Below are 18,348 nucleotides of genomic sequence, written 5' to 3'. Positions count from 1 at the left end.
TAGCAAGTTCCCAGTTTCAACTTCACGGGTCAGATATCTTAATTCAAGCGGTCGTTCTTTCGTTTTTTTTTTTTTTTTTCGCGACGCACACGTGGACACGTTTCCTAAGCGACGCGACGACTCATTATCCGCGTATCAATCCCCGTATGCGGAAATCAAAGTTCAAACGATAACAATGTTCGTCGCGATCACGGCCACCAGCAGCTGGAAGATATCAACGCCACCCACGATATCCAGGCAACTGCGTACCCGGCATGCACCACGGCACAGACATCCGACTGCGCCACTCCGGCTCCTTGTAAAAGAGGGAACGCGCGCCGCCACCATCGTTCATTCACAACCACCTGCTCGACGGGGTAACATCGCTTCGGTGTCATCCGTCATCGGCGACAGACCGAGGGTGCACAGAGTAGCGGCGGGGAAGAACTGTCGTTTCTTTCTTCTCAGTGGTCATATCCTCGCGGTCAGCGCAACCGAGACGCACGTTGTCGACAAACACGCCGCGATGTGGAATAACTCGACTTCCGGCCTCACTTTCTCGATTTACCTCTTCGTTCTTCTGCTAACGATCCTGGCTTCCGGTAGCGACAAGGCAGAGGCGAAGCTCATAAGACAAAGCAAAGGTGAGTATAACCATCCCCTTCCCATCCTTCCTCCCTCTTTATCCTCCTTATTCGTCGTTTTACTCTGTCATCATCACGCCTCTTCTTTCATGTAACATCGCGGCTCTCTCCTCCTCCTCCTCCTCCTCCTCCTCCTCCTCCTCCTCCTCGGTATGGATCCTCCTTGAATTGGAACATTTGAGATCCTGCGGTCTCCTGAACCCAAACCCAAAAACGATCAATTCTCCGCGGAGATCCGTCGAAGAAAAGATCGACAGGAGCCGCGTTGCGCAGACAGTGTTGATTCATTTACCGATTTCTTTCATCGATCTCACCGAGTTGATTTATTTCTCTTTTTAATTCTGCGAGTTTGACACTCGGACATTTTTTTATTACGCGTAGGTGGTAATTGCGAAACTTTCTCGACTCGGTTTCACTTCGGATCAAAGTGGAATTGTTCAATTTTTCAGGAACACTGCGAGCAGGTAAGTCCAAAGTCTAGTCTTTGGCAAAAGCTAAAAAATAAAGCGTCTCGAGAGTTACGTTCCTTCGCGCGTGCGAAGGAGGAGGAGGAGAGGCTGCGAAAGGTCTCGTAAATTTCAACTCCCCCGCGAACGACCGCCCGCGCGGTCGCGATTTGTTTTACAAGAATTTCGGATCCCGAAAAGTAACGTTTATCGGCAGATCTATCAAACGATTTATGTAGAGAGCAAATTTTATACCGCAAAGTCGCGCGCGCGTGTATCTATTTCTTCGGACGATATCCATTTGCAAAAGTTGCGGGATTAAATGTTCTTCTCGCTGGCGACGCCGCGGCGACGGGGCGCTGCGGGAATATTACCGATAGCCGAGCGATCGAACGATCGCAGGATACGCAGGATATTCATCATCATATTCGAAATTTGCGCTTCGCCTACAAATCCCCCCGCCCGTCAAAAAGCCAGCGCAAATACGCCAGAGATAAAAGTATGATGTTTGTTAGACGTGTGTACGGATGATAACTCCATATTCCGAACGAAGGCACTTTCTCGTAAAAGCTGCAATTTAAACAACGCCGGACTCGCGGACCGGCGTTTGATATTTCAAATCGGCCGTCGCGCCGAACAATTTCGTCGCTTCGATCTCCCTCGAACGGCCGTTCGCACATTTCCGTTTTTACCGCGAAACCGAAACATCCAAATGGCTTCGCGTGCGCCGGCAACTTACGTTGAACGTTGAATTCAATGCAACTTCCGGCGGGAATCCGGCTGCGGAGCGGAGTCGGTTTGCCTTTTCGTCACAATTTATCGATCGATTGTGGATTGTGGATACGGACGAAACGAATTTCGATGGATGGACCCTGTGCGAAGCAACGTGTCGATCGATTCGAGCGCGTATTTAAGACGACGCGGAAGAAGTTATTAGAAGGAAGGAAGGAGGAGAGCTGCGAAAAGCTGCTCTCTACAAATTGATCGTCTTTTTCCTTCCTTTTACTTTTTTCTTTTTTATTTTCCTTCTTGTCGCGATCTATCCTTTCGTGATGCTTGACGATTCATTCAATTACCGGCGGATAGACTAGAGAGAAGGTAATTTTTATTCGAGCGATATTAATGTCCTTGAGCAAGAGGACTCTACGTCGGCTCTACGTTCTAAACGTCAAATGTACGTACACGTACAGTGCCTGCTTGTTTGTCTTTCATTCGGAACACTCGGATATTTTGGAAGTTTCGCTCAATTAGACAGCAATTAGCGAGCTCTCGTTCTCCGAGAGGAGATTACGATTAAATAAAGTTTGAGCTTGTCAAGCGATCAAATAAAAAAAATTCGATGCCCCGATGTTTAAGGAGATTACTTACTATGCTTGTGAAAATGATCTCGTTTCGCAAGCCATTCATCATTGGGCAGATAATGGGCGAGAATATGGCGACGTTTTGTAATCCTGTCAATCGCACTACTATGAGCTTTCGCGAATACGCGAGCCGCGACAATGCGCGACCTAAACTTCGCGTAGTTTTGTCGCGTATGTACGTTCGATGACACATTGCGACTGCAGCGTGTGTCCGTTCAACTTCTATTTCGGTCCCGGCGAGGAGCGAGCGCTTGATTAATTCTGCGATGCTGCGCGTGTCGCGAAATGTTCTGCGCAAAACTCGCGTAGAAGCGAGTTATCGATGCCGCATTGTAATGTCAAATCCGTTAGCTCTCACGGCCGCGAGAGATGTTATAAGCAGCATCGACCGTTTGCTTCATGTTTCACGTTTCCGTGACACGATTATCAGTTCTTACGCGAGTTGAGAATAGTGCTGCGGTAGAGCGTGGCTTTAACACGAGGATAGAAATGATCAAGGATACCAGTGTGACGCGACCAAGTACGCGACGACCACGACGACGCGACAGAGATCAAAAAATACCATTCGTTCCGGATCTGATGATCCGCTTCTGATTTCGCGCCAGCGGGAAAGCACCGCTTTTTTTTTGTCATTTTTCTTTATCGCCCTCGCGACATGTGACCGTCTGTTTCTGAGTGTTTCCGAAGAGATACACTCACGCGTCCAATCCAATCCAATTTACGCTGATTTTGCAGATAGATCTCCCTCCTAATATAAATACGTAGATAGATTCTATTCCCCTTCCTGACTGAAAAGCGAGATGCTTCGCGGGGGCCTTCGACAAACGGCAACTTTGATCTCGTCGCACATTTTGTTGTTTCAGCCGTGCGTCTCTAAGTAAACTATCGCGACGCACGATCGGCACGCGCGTCGGCGCTCGTCCTAAAAACGTCCAGATTCAATGCTCCGCTTATAGATATCGAAAATTAGCAATTTGATTGACCCGCATTACCACGCGAGATTAAAAGCAGCACATTGGCAGCAGAGAAAATTGCAACGTAGTTAGCGCGCGCGTATAATGCAACAACGGCTCAGTTAGATGTGTTTGTTGCGTAATAGGCAATCGCCGCGATCATCATTAACGATTGGCATCGTTAAGTATTGAGCGCGACTATTTAACACGACTGCTGCTTCCGGCTGCTGTTTTACGTACCCCTTGTAACGATTAACTGGCGCCTTGTCGCCTTCAATCGGCATCAATCAATCTATCTCAATCGGATTTTCAACGGACACCTTTTCCAGTATGAAACGCGTGAGAAAGCGCGTTTAAACGTTGAAACGCGTGGCGAAGAGGGTAAGGATTTCGAATGGCACGACGTAAGTAAATCCTTACTTGCGCGCGTCATTGGTGTCACGGTGAAGTGCACTCGGCTAGCCAATTCATAGCGAATAGAATGGAATTACGCCGGACACGCCGGACCGGATCTGTCATTGTAAATGTAGTGCGGTTGCTCTCAGGTTGATCGAAGGATCCGGAATTGTCCAGACGTGACGCGAGCTGATGAATTCGGATGTGTCGGGCAATCAAGTGCAGACGAACGTCCGTCGCCGCCGCGGCGACGCGTATTCTTCCGCTCGCGCGGGGGGAGGTGTGTGCATCATCCCGCGAAAATGCATGCCCGTGATGATGCCTGTGAAATATTTGTAATCATTCCGAGTGATCTACAAGCACACCGCGCGCCGCCACGCGTATATCAAAGCGCATTTTTTTACGCGCGCTCTGCCTTGACTGATCTCTTCTTGAAAATTGGCCGCCAACCGCTCATCATCATTTGCCTGCTTTAACGCGCAAGATACGGATAACGTAGTACATCGGGAGAGTCATTTACGACGAACATTGTGCGAGATCGTCGAGAGATCGATATATGAGACGCGACATTGTGCACCTCGAGAAGTGAAAAAGAACAAGAGCGCGCGCTTGAGGAGAGTTTCTCTCCCGCGTGTAGCTGCGTCTCGGTCAAACTCTTGAAAATGTAACTAAAATGTAAATGAGCGCGGGGGGAAAGGGGCGCAATCTCGCGTTCGATCGCGTAAAGAAGAAGACCGAAGCCGACTAATCAGCTTTGTGTGTCTCCAATGATTACTGCGCGAACAATTTGGCCAAGTAACGCGGCGCTCCTTTATCGTTCCGTGGGCAATTTCGCAACCTCGGCACGTATCGCGGATTATATTTGCTGCTTTCATTAACGGCCGAGTCTAAAAACTGAACGGCCAATCTTTTCGGTGAAACATGTGCGCGCGTTGTATAATTTAATAAATTTCTGACACACAAGTTATTTGAATATTTTGATACTTCCTCCCACATGGTACGAGCATATATACGTACATGTGCGCGGTAATATTAGAATAATGTTATCTTTATTCATTGGGTTTGTATATTAATGTTTTCGAGCAATCGCTGCGTGTGCGAATCGCGCAGTGTGCGATAATTATTACGATTATTATTACGATGAGCCGGCTCGGAACAAGCGGAATCAGAAATTATGTCACATTGTTGTCATTATGTTGAAATGGAAAGAGTTTTGATGAAAATTTTTCCCACATATTTGCATCCACGAAACACCAGAAATTCCAGAATCGAATGCACGACGCTGCTTTCATAAATTGTCATTACGTCATACCTCACGTCACGGCAAATGTCTCGATAAAGTTATTCATTCCCTGGAGAATCACTCAAATTGATTCTTTCAATTGATCGAACGGCACAAATGTCTCACGATATCGTCCAGTCGGCAGTCAAAGCGTAGAGTCGGCGCTCCTTGGCAAAAATACGAAAATTTTTACATTAAAATCGCGTGGTCATCTTCCCGGTGGTGATTTGTCCCGCGTTGTCCCGCGAAATGTAACGCTGATATGACGCCGTTACAGGAATTTGGGATAAAGTCTGAATTGTCCCACCTAGGAGGCAAATTTATGCAGATACATTTGCATGGAACGCATTTCAAAAATTTTTATGCTTGGGAACGACGGTATTCCACTGCCCCAAAGCGGTGGAATATATAAATCATTATATTTGGATGAAGTGTATATTTCGTATTGATTAAATGAATAAGTAACAATCGTGTTCGTTAGTTTCGTTATCAATGACGAGAGAGAATTGATTTCAGACATTGAATATTTTGTTTCCGCAGCGATGCCTGCGCCGCGATTAGCTTGCAGCCGCGAGGAAGAGAGACAACGGCTCAACGATTGAATAATTCAATCGTTACGGTATTTCCGACTGCGATCCCGAAAAGCTCGGACAAAAGCGCGGTCGAATAAAAAATCGCGCCGGATTTAAACCGCCGGATAAAAAATACCCGCGTTTTGCTTTCTTCGAAAAGAAGAAATCTCTCTCTCTCTCTCTCTCTCTCTCTCTCTCCTTCTCTTCCCGCAATTCCCACCTCGTGTTCCCAGCCTTTATTCGTCTCTTCTTTATTTCACAATCAACTCACGAACCTTTCATTTTCTGCAGATGGCTGTTCGATATTTGGGCATTCATGTTTCGGGGGTCACGGCAAGAGATTCGACCCGCTCGCGCGGCGCATGCTGGAGGCGAGCAATAAACTGTCGAACCGACATTCTCAAGAGTCCGAAATGCTGTCGCCAAACGACGACGACGACGACGACGACGATGACGACAACGACGACGACGATGACAACAACAACATCAACAACAACCTACTCTATATTCTTCCAAACGACAAGTTGCGTTCGTTCACAGAGCGGTCGTTCATTCCGCCTCGTCGGAACGCTCGACCGTTCGATTCCTACCGGCTGTCGTCTCTCGTTGACCAATGGGTACGTGCACAGTGCGTCTATGCGATAAATGTTGTCCGTTTGTCGTCCGTTGCATTTGTCAGATCGAGTTGGACGAGGAAACTATCCCCCCCCCCCTCCCTCCCGGTATTTCTACGTAATATTAATTCCGACATTGTCTCTTTCCATTTTCTCCTCGACCCAACCCACATCGATCGAACTCTCTGCAAGTTCTTCGGAATTTTGTGAAACAAACTTTGGAATCACTTTGGCGCGAAATGTGTATTTTAAGAATTTATTGACACGACGCGATGCCTAAATGCTGTGTGTGCATAAATGCTGTACTTTTCAGTTAGCGACGCATCGTCGCCCGCATCGCACGGACCTGGAAGTAACTAATAAGTAAACGGGGTGTATGGACGAGCGCGACCTGCGTCATGTGTGTCAGGACGAAGCGACTTCCGCATCATTGTTCGAGAGGAATCGAAATTAATTAAACTGACGATTATTTCTCTTGGTTATTATACGCCCCGAATCTACACAGTCAATGGCGCTGTTGCGTGTATTATCTTATCTTTTCCGTACTGTTGCGACAATCACTGTTTCTCGCGAGCATTATAAATCTGTAAATCTATGTAAGACCTAAGGCGAGACTAAAATAATGAGAGAAGACGATTTCTAGAAAATACAATTGATAGAAAGTTAAATAGGATATTCGGTAGAGTCGCGTGATTCGACGCGCGTGATTCGACGCCGTTGAGCCGAATAATTTAAAGCAGTAACGAAAATCGAGACATTTCACTTGTGTGTGTTTTACGTTATTTAGTGGTGCAACATATGCATGATGGATATGTGTGCGTGTGCGTGTTGATTGATTGTAACAATTATTTGCACAGAGCGTTTTACATTTCGGTACGAGGATTTTACCCGTTTATTAATTAACAATCTACATATTCAGTGCTGTGATATACTTTTGTTATCCATATTTGTAAACTTCTTCTTCGAGATAATATTTAAATTATATTTAATTCCACATATACACACGTATGTGTTACGTTTAGTATATTTATTTTTATGATTTATTAAATGTACATTTAATAAAACACCAAATTTTATCGAGGATGATTCTGAATCGCGGATACGCGTACAGTTCTTTATTTAAAATTATCGACTTGTCGTTCACACTTGTTTTCCGGCAAGGCCGTTAGAGAGAGAGAGAGAGAGAGAGAGAGAGAGAGAGAGAGAGAGAGAGAGAGAGAGAGAGAGAGAGAGGGAAGCGCTTGCAAAGTTATCATTGCTGTTTGTATACTTTGTCAGGGTATAGTTTAAATATTATATTCGCGTCTGCGTAGACACGTGCATCGCTCACGTTCGTTCGATCACGACTTCGAACTCCGCTGGAGGATCGAACGCGGATAACAACGCGGGAAATTTTCGCGCGAAATTGCATCCCTTGCTGCCGCATATCGACGACGATGTTGTATTCCCGACGGATAATCGTGCTTGTGATGCAAATCGCGTCGGTAAAATCCGTCGTCGTTCGTATCGCGAGAGAGTAAGTTACCGTTGTTACCGTTTTGTCCACTCTCCGCTCTCGGAAAAATCGATGGCACATTGTAACCGGGCCAAATAACAAACTACGAACATTTGTTGCATGTAAACCTTGTCCTAGAACTTTGTCGCATACAATCGATGGCGATTATAAGTTATTTTCGCGAAATAAATATCCCCCGCATCAGAATCGACCGACTTATTAAAGCAGCAGAGGTCGCTGTCACTTGTCGCAGTTGCATCCTTGCTTGCGTCGATAGTCATGCAGTGAGAGATATTGAAATTATATGAAAAAAATGCTGGCACATACTCGCCGTGTATTTTGTTTCGCTTAATAATGCTTTGTAATGCGACAACAGTGTTTCTTTTGCAATTATACGTGCTCAACGTCGATTATTTGTAGTTGCGCACCGGAATATTTGTGAACCATACGTATGACGTTGTACCGTCATACTGTTGTGCACCGGTTTAAAGATCCGCGCGGATACCTCCCCCAAGAGAAAAAGAAAAAGTAATCCGGTTTCAATCTCCGGTCAACGTCTGACGTTCGTGTCAATTAATGTAAAATCAATATTTGAGATTTATTTGGTAAGCTTTACATAATTTCTCAGTTAGAGCTAGATGGAAAGCGTGCGTTGTCGCGGCAGAGTCTTTCTCGCATAGATAAATATTCTACAGCAGTGCATACGCATACATATTTTCGCACTAATTGAAACGGAACGCTGCAAAAAATCGATGGAATTCTGCACGTTGTTGTTACACATATTTGACACGATTGTGCAATGCATAATTAACAGAATTGAGAGTGTCATCAGAGAAGAGTATAGTTCTTTAATTACAAGTAAGAACTTAAGAATTCGGCTGCGATACTAATTGGAGATTGGAGCTTAATACAAAAACACGTAGACATATTTCTTTTCTTTCTTTTTTTTTTTTGTGTTTTCTTCTTACTGAGAATTATCATCACTTTTCGGTGGGAGAGACGCGTTTCTCGGAAATTCTCTTGACTCGTCGCGGTGTCTTGCAGTCTCTTATTCCATCTTCCCATTTCTCACATTCTGCGGACGAAGAGAAACGCATCGTTAGTATACAGCGGAGACTGACACTGTCGAGACTGATGGACACTGATGGAAAATCCAACGAAGATTAATATAAACACGAGGGTTTACCAGAAGCTTCAGTATGTCAAAGTTTCGAGGATCATTAATCGGCTTTTCATCATATTCATCGGGCGAAACTAACAAGATCTCCGCGGTGTTTTCGGATTTCTCATTGCTACTGCACATTGTATCTTTCGCATTGTTGACTTTTTTTTCGTTTGCCTTGTTAATTGGAACTCTGCAAATATTTATCGCGAGTGTTACGTATAAATTTATCGATAATTAAATAAAACACAAATATTTTTCGTACAACTCATTACTCAAGATATAGGCAAGGATGTCGAAACGAATGTATACGCTGAGGATAAATTGTGCGAATAATGCATTATTCATTTGTAGAGAGAAGGGAGAAAAAGAAAGCGAATATTTCAGAATTTACTTATCGCTCGAAATTGTGAAAATGCGACAGAATGCGGGATGTGATTCAAGGTGAAGGTGACGAGATATTACGAATAAAAGAGATTAAACCGACCGACTAACCATTCGCCGTAGTGTGATTATATCGATTATGATATTGCTTCTTGATCGAAACGTCGGAAAGTCTCACCATGAAAAAATAGCGTTACGTAAGAAAAAAAAAAAAAGAAAAGAAACAAGAAGTAAAACTCGTAAGGAAAATCTGCAAAGTGCGCTTCAAAACTTTGCCAACTGTGAAGTGTTCTCTGTAATTTCGCGCAACCTTGTCATTAATCCCTCTGTGATCCAGACCATTCCCAAGATGTCCAGTTACATGTATAAACGTTCAAGCCGATGGCGGCTTGTTGCTCTTTTTTGTCGCGTGCGTGCAACGCGTCACGTGAGGAAGAAAAGTCCGTTCGTGAGCGGAATCTTATTCCTTCGGTAATTCGCGCTCTCGCGATATCTCCCCCCTTGACGAGAGAATTTCGTTGCGGCTAACTATAACGATTTAATCCCGAGTATAAACAACAAGGAGACACCGCGTCGATGAGCGAGCCGGGGCCGATCAATTTGGAGTTTATAAAGGATATTATATTTCAATATACAGTGACTCGAGTGACTGCGAATGATGACATGTCTTTCTCGTGGAGAATCAACTTTCACTCGCGTCGATTCTGACGCGATTTAAACTGAAAAAAGAAAAGTATACTCCCACGCGTGCTTCGCATTTAACTCCCGATGAAGGAGAGAGTTTGCAATTAACGCGATTTCAACGCGGCAAATTAAGCGCTAAAAAGGCTGCCCGCGTGATGCAATCAATTGTTCTCTCCGAATATTCTCTCATCTCTTTGACACGGCTTCCGTATAGTCTCTCACCTGATTGATTCGAGAGTTTCATCGTCCATGTGCTCCGTCCACTCTGTCGGGACGTATGTTTTATCCTTCATCTTGTTGTTCCATCGAACGCGATATTGATCCGTCAACGGTAGCACGGGCTGTCCGGCGATCAAGCGGGAGAGAAGCCATTGGGCCTTGGAGGAGGAGGAGGAGGAAGAGGACGCGATACCGTTTTTCGGCAATTCGCTCAGCAGAGCCTTAGCCGCCAGGATACGCAAAGCGGGCGCCGCGTCTTGGACATCGCTTCGCTTTCCGTGCGCTACAATTTTTTTCATATCTTAATTTCTTTTCTCATGTTCTTGATATTGATGAATTTTTTTCTATCGTCTAACTCCACAAGTTTAGCCGATTGTTTAGCCACTTGTTGAAAGTGAAAGCGCGCGTATTAATGTAAAAAAAATGTGAATACGTACCTCCCCAACAGGAATGTCCAATATTTAAACAGGTTACTGGATTAAACAAAAAATTATGTATTACAATATTGTACATAATATAATAGTCAAACTTTTTGCGTTTGGTCATTAACATTCTTCTAGAAAGCAATGAACGAGGATTGAATGAGGATGTTCTTGAGCGGACAAAACATCAAATAGCTGGAAATATCATTTTCAAGCGACAACATACCGTGCAAAATAATGCAAAATAAGAAATAAGAAGAATATTCGAGAATATTCGTCTAAAGCGGTAGAGATAATATTGGGGCGCGCGTACGATTCGCCCGTGGCGAATAAAAACAAAATCGTATTCATTGCGCATGCGCTATCTATCTATCTATCTATCTATCTATCTATCGAAGCGAATGCGATAAAAATTTATTCGAAAATACTTATTACTTATTATATGCCCCTCAAAGACAATGTTTCGCGTTAAGAACGATCTCTCGTGATCTCTGTCTATAACGTAGCTCGTAATCGGACGACACAACAAGCTGGGGAAACTTGTCTCGATATTCCCCGCGTGCAGCGAATATTAAGGCGGATAATACTCCGTAAAATTGGCTTTCCATTATCCTTGTATTATGATTTCGCCGAACATCGCGCTCTCGAACAGTGCTCTCGAATTCTACTACGTTCTTCTGTCGGAAGAGTTTACTTGTAAACTCAGAAAGGGGTGCGTTGCGTGTGTTGAAATGAAAGAATAAATAAGCCAAGTCGCAACCTGAAAATTTACCCTAATATTGAGTGTATTATGGCTGCTACACAAGCGACGCACATACACGCGTGTATAATGTTGTGAAATCATTTACACTACGATTATCGCGTCGGTTGCGCGACTCACCATACATACACGGAGAACATCGCATCTGTGGTATGTGACAACGGATTAAAAGTTTCAATAGAATCCCGACAAGCTTTATTCGGAGCCAGCAAGAAATAATTCGAAGAAATCGCGATAGATGGAAATTAGAAAAGAATGCCGCGAGTGGGATCGCGAGACGGAAGTACTTGTTTGTAGGATTTGTTTGTAGGACGGCGGAATGTTGTTGTAGGAGCGCCTACACTGTAAGAGCGTCCCTCTGCGGCGGCGGTGTAACCTTTGCTCGCGCAAGAAATGAGACAAATTCGTTTTCACTTCTGTATGCTCGTTGGCTGCGTCCGTCGTGCGTTATTCGATCCACCCGTTTGTCGACCAGGCACACACACATACGTAATGCACCGAGAGACTCTCTCGGGAGTTTACTTGAGGGAGTTCATCCTCAAGGCTCGCGCAGCTCTTTTCTTTTCTCGAACCGCGAATATATGATTTAGGTAATGCGCATTTGTCCGCGCATTCGGACCTTGATTTCGACCTCGAGCCCTGATCCCGACGCACGACGATCCTTGATGATCGTCCTGCGCTTAGCTTAGCGTCTTGGTCGTAGCAAGATCATCTGGATGATCATCGAGAAAGTAATTGGGCGGAATTCTAGTAAGCGATAGGTAAGATCTTGGACTCTCGCTTGGACTACAACTTCAAGTCTACGTCTTTTGATCCTTGTGAGCATGTGTGGATATTCGGCAGTCGGAAGTGTATTTCGGGACTTTCGATCCGGGCGAATCTCTCGAGTTGCGCGATAATTAATGCAATTTACATCGTTCAATCTTCTCTCATTTTGTTAATTTGTCAAGGTAAAGTAGTAGTTTCACACAGACTGATCGAAATCGACTTTTAAGGATCGAGATGCTTGAAGAGAATACAGCCGGCGATATTCTTTCGGTGTACATTCGTCGTACAACACATTTCGTGTACAAACGATAATAGTTTCTTTCGTCCTCGAACTTTGATATCCTTTCCTACGAGATTCCCACGTCTTGTGGGATTCTTTCGCGTCATTTCACGAAGAACATAAGCTTTATCTAGAAATGTGTGTCGGCCACACACACACACACACACACACACACACACACACATGGATACATTCTCATTTTTATCACTTTATCGCGAGAATTGAGTTCGGAATTGAGTATTTAATAATTCTCTAAAAAAAATAATTCTCTCACATCACGTTCACTTCGCGAAAAAAAACGTAGTGGCTAATGAACCATTTCTTTTCTTCTTCTAAAAAAAAGTAAAATGGTGTAAAATTGCCTTCGTCGTCTCTTTTTCTATATCCGATTTGACCGAGCTTACCAGCGAATTCCGTCGCTAAGACGCGACGAAGACGCGTAAATGTATACTTTTGCTTAAAGGATTCATAAAGCATTATGCATTCGAGAACCTTTGACTGAGAACTTTTAATAACTCGATGTCGTTATCATAATTACCGTATTAATTGCACAGTTGATAGGGAGAATAAATAGAGCAAAGAAAGAAAAGAAAAAAACTACGTAAAGTTGTAGTATGTATTTAAAATTCGTGCAATTAGATGCTTCCGATGTTCCGATGTAAACTCAAATTAATTTATCCCGCAACTCGGAGACACAAAATTCTACGCTATTATAGCCACGACAATCCGTAAAGTCAGCCGTAAAGTTCCGGAAACTCGCTTATATATCCTTTTATCCCAAATTAATAGTCATGCAACCGACGAGACTACAGTCTCCGGATACAGTACTGCGGTGTCGCAAATAATTATTTTCCGCTTGATGAGCAGGCAAATTGCAATAAGCATCCGAGTTGCTGATACACATTTCTGCCACGGCCACGCGCCATCCAATAAGCATCCGTGTTTTCGCATCGAGTCAAGAGCGCAGGTAAACACGGTGAAAGAATAATGAGGCGTTTGCGCTATATATATGAGATTTACATTCGCCTTACATTCTCCTTTCGTGACCACGCGAAAGTGCGTCGCTTGTAAACGCGCATTTTGCGAAAAAGTACATGCAAAAAGTGATTTGTTAAAGCTGACATTTCACGTTTCGAACAGTCATTTCAAAAGTATTTGCCGGCTGTTATTTTTACGACTCGAATCGAATAGCGAAAGGCAACGCGGAATCAAGACCGGGGATATCGGATCAGGATTGATTTGATTTTCATTGATTCTCGGCTGGATTTTTCACCGAAATTTCGAGAAGTGAGAGTTAGTTACGCGTTAATGTCTGTGCGTCTTGACTGTTTGCCACTGGCGCGTAAAACCGATGACCGTACAATGCGATGCCGAAATTCCAGCTGAACCGGCGGATATATTCACGAATCGGTTTAACAGTAAAAAATATACACTCGATTGGTCTTTCGAATAATTTGATTCCAACAGCTGTCGAGTAGCTGACGGTCTATCGATTATTCCTTAAGCGAATACCGCCAATTCTAATATTTTTACGTGGTATACAAGTAGAGTCACATAAAAAAAGAAAGCAAATCTTGCGAGCTAAACTAAAACGAGTGTAACATAATCATTCCTGACACTTTGTAGTATTTTTAGACCTCGGTTAACCTCGGCTAACAATGATGATGAACAGCGATAGTATGAAATATGCGAGAAAACTTGCAAGTTTAACGTCGACCAATCTGATTCGAAAAAAGAAAAAAACAAAACCAAAATGAAAGAAAGAAGGAATGCTCTCTCTCTCTCTCTCTCTCTCTCTCTCTCTCTCTCTCTCTCTACTTCCGTCACGATTTGTCGTCACGTGAGAACATCGCTGCGACATGTGATTACATTGCGCATGGGACATAGAAAAGGGAAAACTGCGTGAAACTGCGACGAGGAGCGAGAACTGCAAATACCTACCGCCCGCGCATTCGACGAAGCAAAAGTTCAACATTATGATCGAAGTGTGTACGACGATTGTCAGCGTGAAGGAGTTTCTTGATGATGACGCCATGAGATATTCCTTACTGGCGCTTCACCGTAAAAACAATCGAGCGGATATGTGGTGTTTGGCCGAAGCGGAAGTCTGCCGCCTGCAAATTTCGTCTTGGTGAGGCCCATTTTTTCGATATAAATGAATACGAAAAATATGTAAATACGAATGAAATATTTGATATACAAAAGTTACGTTATATAGTCAAGAGTTTCTCAATATATGTAAAAGTATATGTAAAATGGGAAAGCATTTGTTAAATTCGTAACGTTGCCTCGACTATCTCTTTGGAAGGTAACCACTGGCTGGGTATACGTATTATCAAAAGTATTTCTCACGATCGACTAGTGCCACTTTTACAATTAGTGAGATTCTAATGGTGGAAAGAAAATATAAATAAAAGAGATGTATCATCATGTATATATATATATCAGATCGACTGTGTAGTCGAGGAACGTTCGGTTCGTCTCGCGGGGTCCGTAGTCGCAAATTTTAATAAATACTCCAACAGACTCAAAGATGATAACACGAGATGATAACTCTACTTTCCCTCTTTTCATGCACTCGAAAATGAATCGTACGTATGTCACTTTTGTACACCTTCGAAGAAACGAGCGGGTCACCTATTCGAACCGCGCGCGCGCGCGCGTTCACCGAAAACGGGGCTCCTCGCTGGACCGCCAAAGTCAGGTCGATCTCGATCGAAGGGGTCGGCAACTGAACTCGGAGTCGCGGATGCGACCAGTGCTTTTATAGACGCACATGGTGGAGCATGGTGGTGCATGGTGGGGTGGCTGATCAACGCGCCTTCAGGACGCGCACCTGCGTCGGTGCGATAGGGAAACCTATCTACCCCTTTGCACTTTCTCCCTCTCACCGTCGCCGCAAGGGAGAGAGAGAGAGAGAGAGAGAGAGAGAGGGAGAGAGAGAGGGAGAGAGAGAGAGAGAGAGAGAGAGGGAGAGAGAGAGAGAGAGAGAGAGAGAGAGAGAGAGAGAGAGAGAGAGAGAGAGAGAGAGAGAGAGAGAGAGAGAGAGAGAGAGAGGGAGAGAAAGGGAGAGAGAGAGAGAGAGAGGGAGGGAGAGAGGAGGAGAGAGAGAGAGAGAGAGAGAGAGAGAAAAAAAGATCAAAAGTCGAGTGCGTGCCTTCGTCGTCGGTGTTGTGAATTTCGTGGCAACGCGGCGATACCGGATACGAAAACACTCGAATCCTTGTGGGTGGAATTTAATTGGAAGTTTATCGTAACGCGGATTTCATTGTTCGTCAGCCGCGATTGGTTATCGGGAGCGAATGTTTAATCCGCGCGAATCCGTGCATCTAAGAAAAAAAGAAAAGTAGGTTGTATCGATGTATGTCACTCGAAACCGTTTCGGCCTCGTAGTTTCCTCTCTCGTAGTTGTATCGGAATTAAATTCTTAAGCCGGTCATCCTTTTAGCGCGGTCCTCTCGTTCTATCGCGCGGTTGAAATTCCAGTTTCCGTACGCGCGATACTTGATCCTCTATATTTAGTAAATTTATAATCGTTTCGAGATTATTTTCAGACGACTCAGCGCCCCGATACTTCCCGACTAATTTTCACGTTCAATATCTTTGTATTGTAGAGCGCCGAATTTTCAGATAACAAGTGACGCGTGAAATTTAATGGTAATTGATGTTTTGCGGTGTATATCATGGTTGCATCTCCGGTTGTTCAAACCGTCGAGGAATCTCTTCTTCATCTCGCGTTTGTGTGTATAATGCGAAAACTACACCAACTACCTCGTTAAATCGCTTCTCGTTCTTTGTACATTGAACTCGCGTCTGTGTTTGAATGGATTAAACAGCGAAGTGCGAAGTGTAAGCTAAGCCTGATAGCGCAGCTGCTACCACCACGATATATCTCGCTTGTTCATGCTTGCTGGTAGAAGGATAAAGATAGTGCATATGTAGCTACATATGCAGCTACAGGCTAAAGATAAACACCACATCTACATCTGGAAATTTCGTGGGAGAGAAAAAGTGTTCAAAGGGAAATTTTACGCCCGCAATTCCCCGCGATCGTTTCATGTAAATAAAACAACTCGATACGTAGGTGAAAATAGGACACACGTCAATTGCCGAGGTTTGTTGATCGAAATTTACGACGATGTAGTAATATTTCCTCCTTAATCGCAAACTGTGTTCCTTCATTCGCGAGGTGATTGTAAAATGGCGATCACTAATTTAGTATGTACGTGTAGATTTGTGTATTTTCCCCTTTTTCTTTGCACGAGTAGTTTCAGTGCAGTCGAAAATTTTGACGCAATTAAAAATTTACAACATTATCGAGAAAGGTACAAGATGTTTTTAAAAAATTGCGACACGCGTTATCCAATATTATTTTCAGGGAGAGAACGCCTGTAACGCCTGTCCAGATATTGCCCACGATGGCCATGTGGCTGCGGATAATTATGATTGCTGTTGCAGGATGTGCAATTAGATATCTTTAGGGGACGTAACAACATTTCGCGCTACGTATACGTAGTAGTAAACACAAGTATCCGTGGGCACATTGTTTATTTTTAGACGAGAAAGAGGGAGAGAGAGAGAGAGAGAGAGAGAGAGAGAGAGAGAGAGAGAGAGAGAGAGAGAGAGAGAGAGAGAGAGAGAGAGAGAGGCGTTTTGATTAAAATAATATTTAATGAGTCATTAATTAAACCGATGACCGATTTTGCAAATCAACCATCAACGGTGGCACACCGTTTTCACACCGGTGGTGTGTGATAAAAGACGCAACAAGTTCGGCCAAAGTATCGCATCGTTCACATCAGCGTAGCTTCGCGGCGACTGCTCGGCTGCAAGTGGTTAAGACATCGCACGGTCTGCCTCCATATGGCAGTTAGTAGTTACGTACGCGCTCGCAGTCAGACCGCACTGTACATAAAGATGGGTGACGGCACACCTGGCATTTGTGGATCGAGTGCAACAAAGGTGCAATACCGCAACGAGTATTTCGTTAATAGCCCGCGTAATTACATTCGCAATTCGTGTTGGTTTATGGACTCGTAAGAGACACGATACGAGATACGGATAAAGCGCGAGCCGGAATATGTAAAGGCGAGTCAACGATGCAACGAAACATTCTTTGTGCAAATCAACGTTTTCGTCGGTTACACATGGTGTAACCGTTTCGGTCCCGACATTTCTTTTCTCGACTGATCTGATGACTGAGAGAGCGAAACAATAATTGGTATTTGCTTTATTGTTATAAAGATACGACGTAATCTTTCATCATCTCGTAAATAAGTCTAGTAAAAATCTTCTCGATCGACGTTGTTTCACCTCCCTCGTATGGCGCGACGAAGGAATGAGTTGTGTGTGAGTATAACTTGACGAAATTAATTTTTTGTTATTTGAGAACGTCGAGAGATTTCTCAAATAAATCGCATCTACGTCGAAAAATGTAATATCTTGTCTCACAAGAGACGGAGAGAAAGGGTGAATTATATGTCAACAGCGCTGTATCATTCGCTGCGTCTTTCATCATGAAGAAGAGCGGGCTCGCGCGCCAGTCGTAAAACCTGAGTCATCAGAAGGAAGAAGAGTGGCAAGTTGCTTTCGCTGTCAATTACTCTAGCGGCCCTTCGCATAGAAAGCAATAAACCGACAATCCACTGGCGATTTAATTTAACGCGTGCGAAGAAGCGTTAGTGAAACGCCGTGACATTTGAATGTTTCGTTCGTTACCGCTCTTCTCGTTACTTTGCTTTCGTTTACGTTTAATACGGAGGCGAGTTCATGAAATGCGAAATTTGTCGGAATTTGAAGCTTCGTAATAAATTTATTAGCCGTTCAACTTGTTCCTCTTTCAATACTTTTTCACGGTAAATGTAACAACGAGGATAGACTAGACATGTCGTCACATTTCGACCGCGCATCTCTTTTGTATGACGCAA

General features: G+C 44.0%; 2 protein-coding genes across 5 annotated transcripts; one reads left to right on the top strand and one right to left on the bottom strand.

The window, feature by feature from the left end:
- Positions 1-318: 318 nt before the first annotated feature.
- LOC105181276 (uncharacterized) lies at positions 319-7,223 on the top strand. Its single transcript, XM_011137935.3, has 3 exons — positions 319-623; positions 5,925-6,250; positions 6,561-7,223. The coding sequence occupies exons 1-3, from the start codon at positions 506-508 to the stop codon at positions 6,612-6,614; spliced, it is 498 nt and encodes a 165-aa protein (XP_011136237.1). The 5' UTR covers positions 319-505; the 3' UTR covers positions 6,615-7,223.
- Positions 7,224-7,834: 611 nt separating this feature from the next.
- CCHa1 (neuropeptide CCHamide 1) lies at positions 7,835-15,163 on the bottom strand. Of its 4 annotated transcripts, XM_011137940.3 has the most exons (6): positions 15,036-15,163; positions 14,363-14,535; positions 10,629-10,664; positions 10,195-10,474; positions 8,929-9,097; positions 7,835-8,817 (listed from the first exon to the last, which is right to left on the bottom strand). In XM_011137940.3, exons 2-6 carry the CDS (start codon positions 14,454-14,456, stop codon positions 8,791-8,793), a joined length of 606 nt encoding a protein of 201 aa, XP_011136242.2. In that variant the 5' UTR covers positions 14,457-14,535; positions 15,036-15,163; the 3' UTR covers positions 7,835-8,790. The 4 variants fall into 4 exon arrangements, with proteins under 4 accessions (XP_011136242.2, XP_025153293.1, XP_025153292.1 ...); XM_025297508.1 differs by having other exon boundaries at positions 7,835-9,097; positions 15,017-15,163; XM_025297507.1 differs by having other exon boundaries at positions 7,835-9,097.
- Between the last annotated feature and the right edge of the window lie 3,185 nt (positions 15,164-18,348).

The sequence above is a fragment of the Harpegnathos saltator genome, unplaced genomic scaffold (genome assembly GCF_003227715.2).
Source record: "Harpegnathos saltator strain DR-91 unplaced genomic scaffold, Hsal_v8.6 scaffold18, whole genome shotgun sequence".
Classification (NCBI taxonomy): domain Eukaryota; kingdom Metazoa; phylum Arthropoda; class Insecta; order Hymenoptera; family Formicidae; genus Harpegnathos; species Harpegnathos saltator.
This window is presented reverse-complemented; position numbering and strand designations above follow the sequence as displayed.

Coding starts and splice junctions, on each gene's coding strand:
- LOC105181276 (XM_011137935.3), top strand. CDS start 506: ATGTGGAATAACTCGACTTCCGGCCTCACTTTCTCGATTTACCTCTTC. Junction 624..5,924: donor GCTCATAAGACAAAGCAAAG/GTGAGTATAACC, acceptor CATTTTCTGCAG/ATGGCTGTTCGATATTTGGG. Junction 6,251..6,560: donor CGTCTCTCGTTGACCAATGG/GTACGTGCACAG, acceptor TGTACTTTTCAG/TTAGCGACGCATCGTCGCCC.
- CCHa1 (XM_025297508.1), bottom strand. CDS start 14,456: ATGGCGTCATCATCAAGAAACTCCTTCACGCTGACAATCGTCGTACAC. Junction 10,475..10,628: donor TGGACATTCCTGTTGGGGAG/GTACGTATTCAC, acceptor AAAAAATTGTAG/CGCACGGAAAGCGAAGCGAT. Junction 9,098..10,194: donor GAAACTCTCGAATCAATCAG/GTGAGAGACTAT, acceptor AAATATTTGCAG/AGTTCCAATTAACAAGGCAA.